This window comes from Sapajus apella, unplaced genomic scaffold (assembly GCF_009761245.1).
Source record: "Sapajus apella isolate SASKATOON/1434 unplaced genomic scaffold, GSC_monkey_1.0 scaffold1578, whole genome shotgun sequence".
Lineage (NCBI taxonomy): Eukaryota > Metazoa > Chordata > Mammalia > Primates > Cebidae > Sapajus > Sapajus apella.
Genome location: NW_022438504.1, coordinates 3,501 through 4,515, shown reverse-complemented (window position 1 = coordinate 4,515; position 1,015 = coordinate 3,501). Strand labels below are relative to the sequence as shown.

The 1,015-nt window shown below is 41.9% G+C and overlaps 1 protein-coding gene across 1 annotated transcript in view; it reads left to right on the top strand.

Annotated features, from left to right (window-relative positions):
- LOC116546877 (beta-casein-like) overlaps window positions 1–768 on the top strand; it is a gene marked incomplete at its 3' end in the record, with an annotated part of 997 nt that extends 229 nt beyond the window's left edge. The window contains exon 2 of the mRNA XM_032273001.1: window positions 217–768. Within this exon, the coding sequence (XP_032128892.1) occupies window positions 217–768 (552 nt within the window). The remainder of the gene's footprint in view (window positions 1–216) is intronic.
- Between the last annotated feature and the right edge of the window lie 247 nt (window positions 769–1,015).

Below are 1,015 nucleotides of genomic sequence, written 5' to 3'. Positions count from 1 at the left end.
AGTTACTCATAAAGTGAGTGGATTAAAATCTTTTAACAAACATTTTATTCATTTTTCTTCACATGACTCAAGATAATTTCTTAATCAAAATAAGTGAAAGATTTTCTTCCTCTCTTTTCACTCACTTATCACTGTCTAAAGAGAGAAATCAGTTCATTATGAATGGTAATTATAGCTGAATCAAGGACCTGAACGATTCTTTTTCCTTCTTTCCAGGATGAACACCAAGATAAAATCCAGTCCTCTTTCCAGCCACAGCCTCTAATCTATCCATTCGTTGAGCCTATCCCCTACCCTTTCTTTCCACAAAGCATTCTGCCTCTTGCTCAGCCTGCTGTGGTGCTACCTGTCCCTCAGCCTGAAATAATGGAAGTCTCTAAAGCTAAAGACACTGTCTATACTAAGAACAAAGTGATGCCCATCCTTAAATCTCCAACGATGCCCGTTTTTCACCCTCAACTCCTGAAACTCACTGCTCTTGAAAATCTGCATCTTCCTCTGCCTCTGTTCCAGCCCATGATGCACCAGGTCCCTCAGCCTATTCCTCAAACTCTTGCACTTCCTCCTCAGACTCCTGTGCTTCCTCCTCAGCCCCTGTGGTCTGTTTCTCAGCCCAAAGTCCAGCCCATCCCTCAGCAAGTGGTGCCCTACCCTCAGAGAGATGTGCCTGCTGCAGCCTTTTTGGTCAATCAAGAACTTTTACTTGACCCCACCCACCAGATCTACCCTGTGTCTCAGCCATTTGCCCCAGTTCAGAAGCCCATTAGTGTAAGTCCAAATTTACTGACTTTGCTGTTTCGTTTGAGATGTGTATGTGATGGTAGAATGAAAGAATAAATGTACAGTAAATGAATTTTTTAAAAAAAGTATAGTTAAGTGATCCTTAATGCCTACCTATACAATAGAACCTCCTGGAGAAATATTCCGTTGCAAATCCCAGTGCCTATGCCTACCAAGAGATTCTGATATAATTGTTCTGGTTTTCTGTGTAGAGGAAACTGAGTGTTGGGGAAAA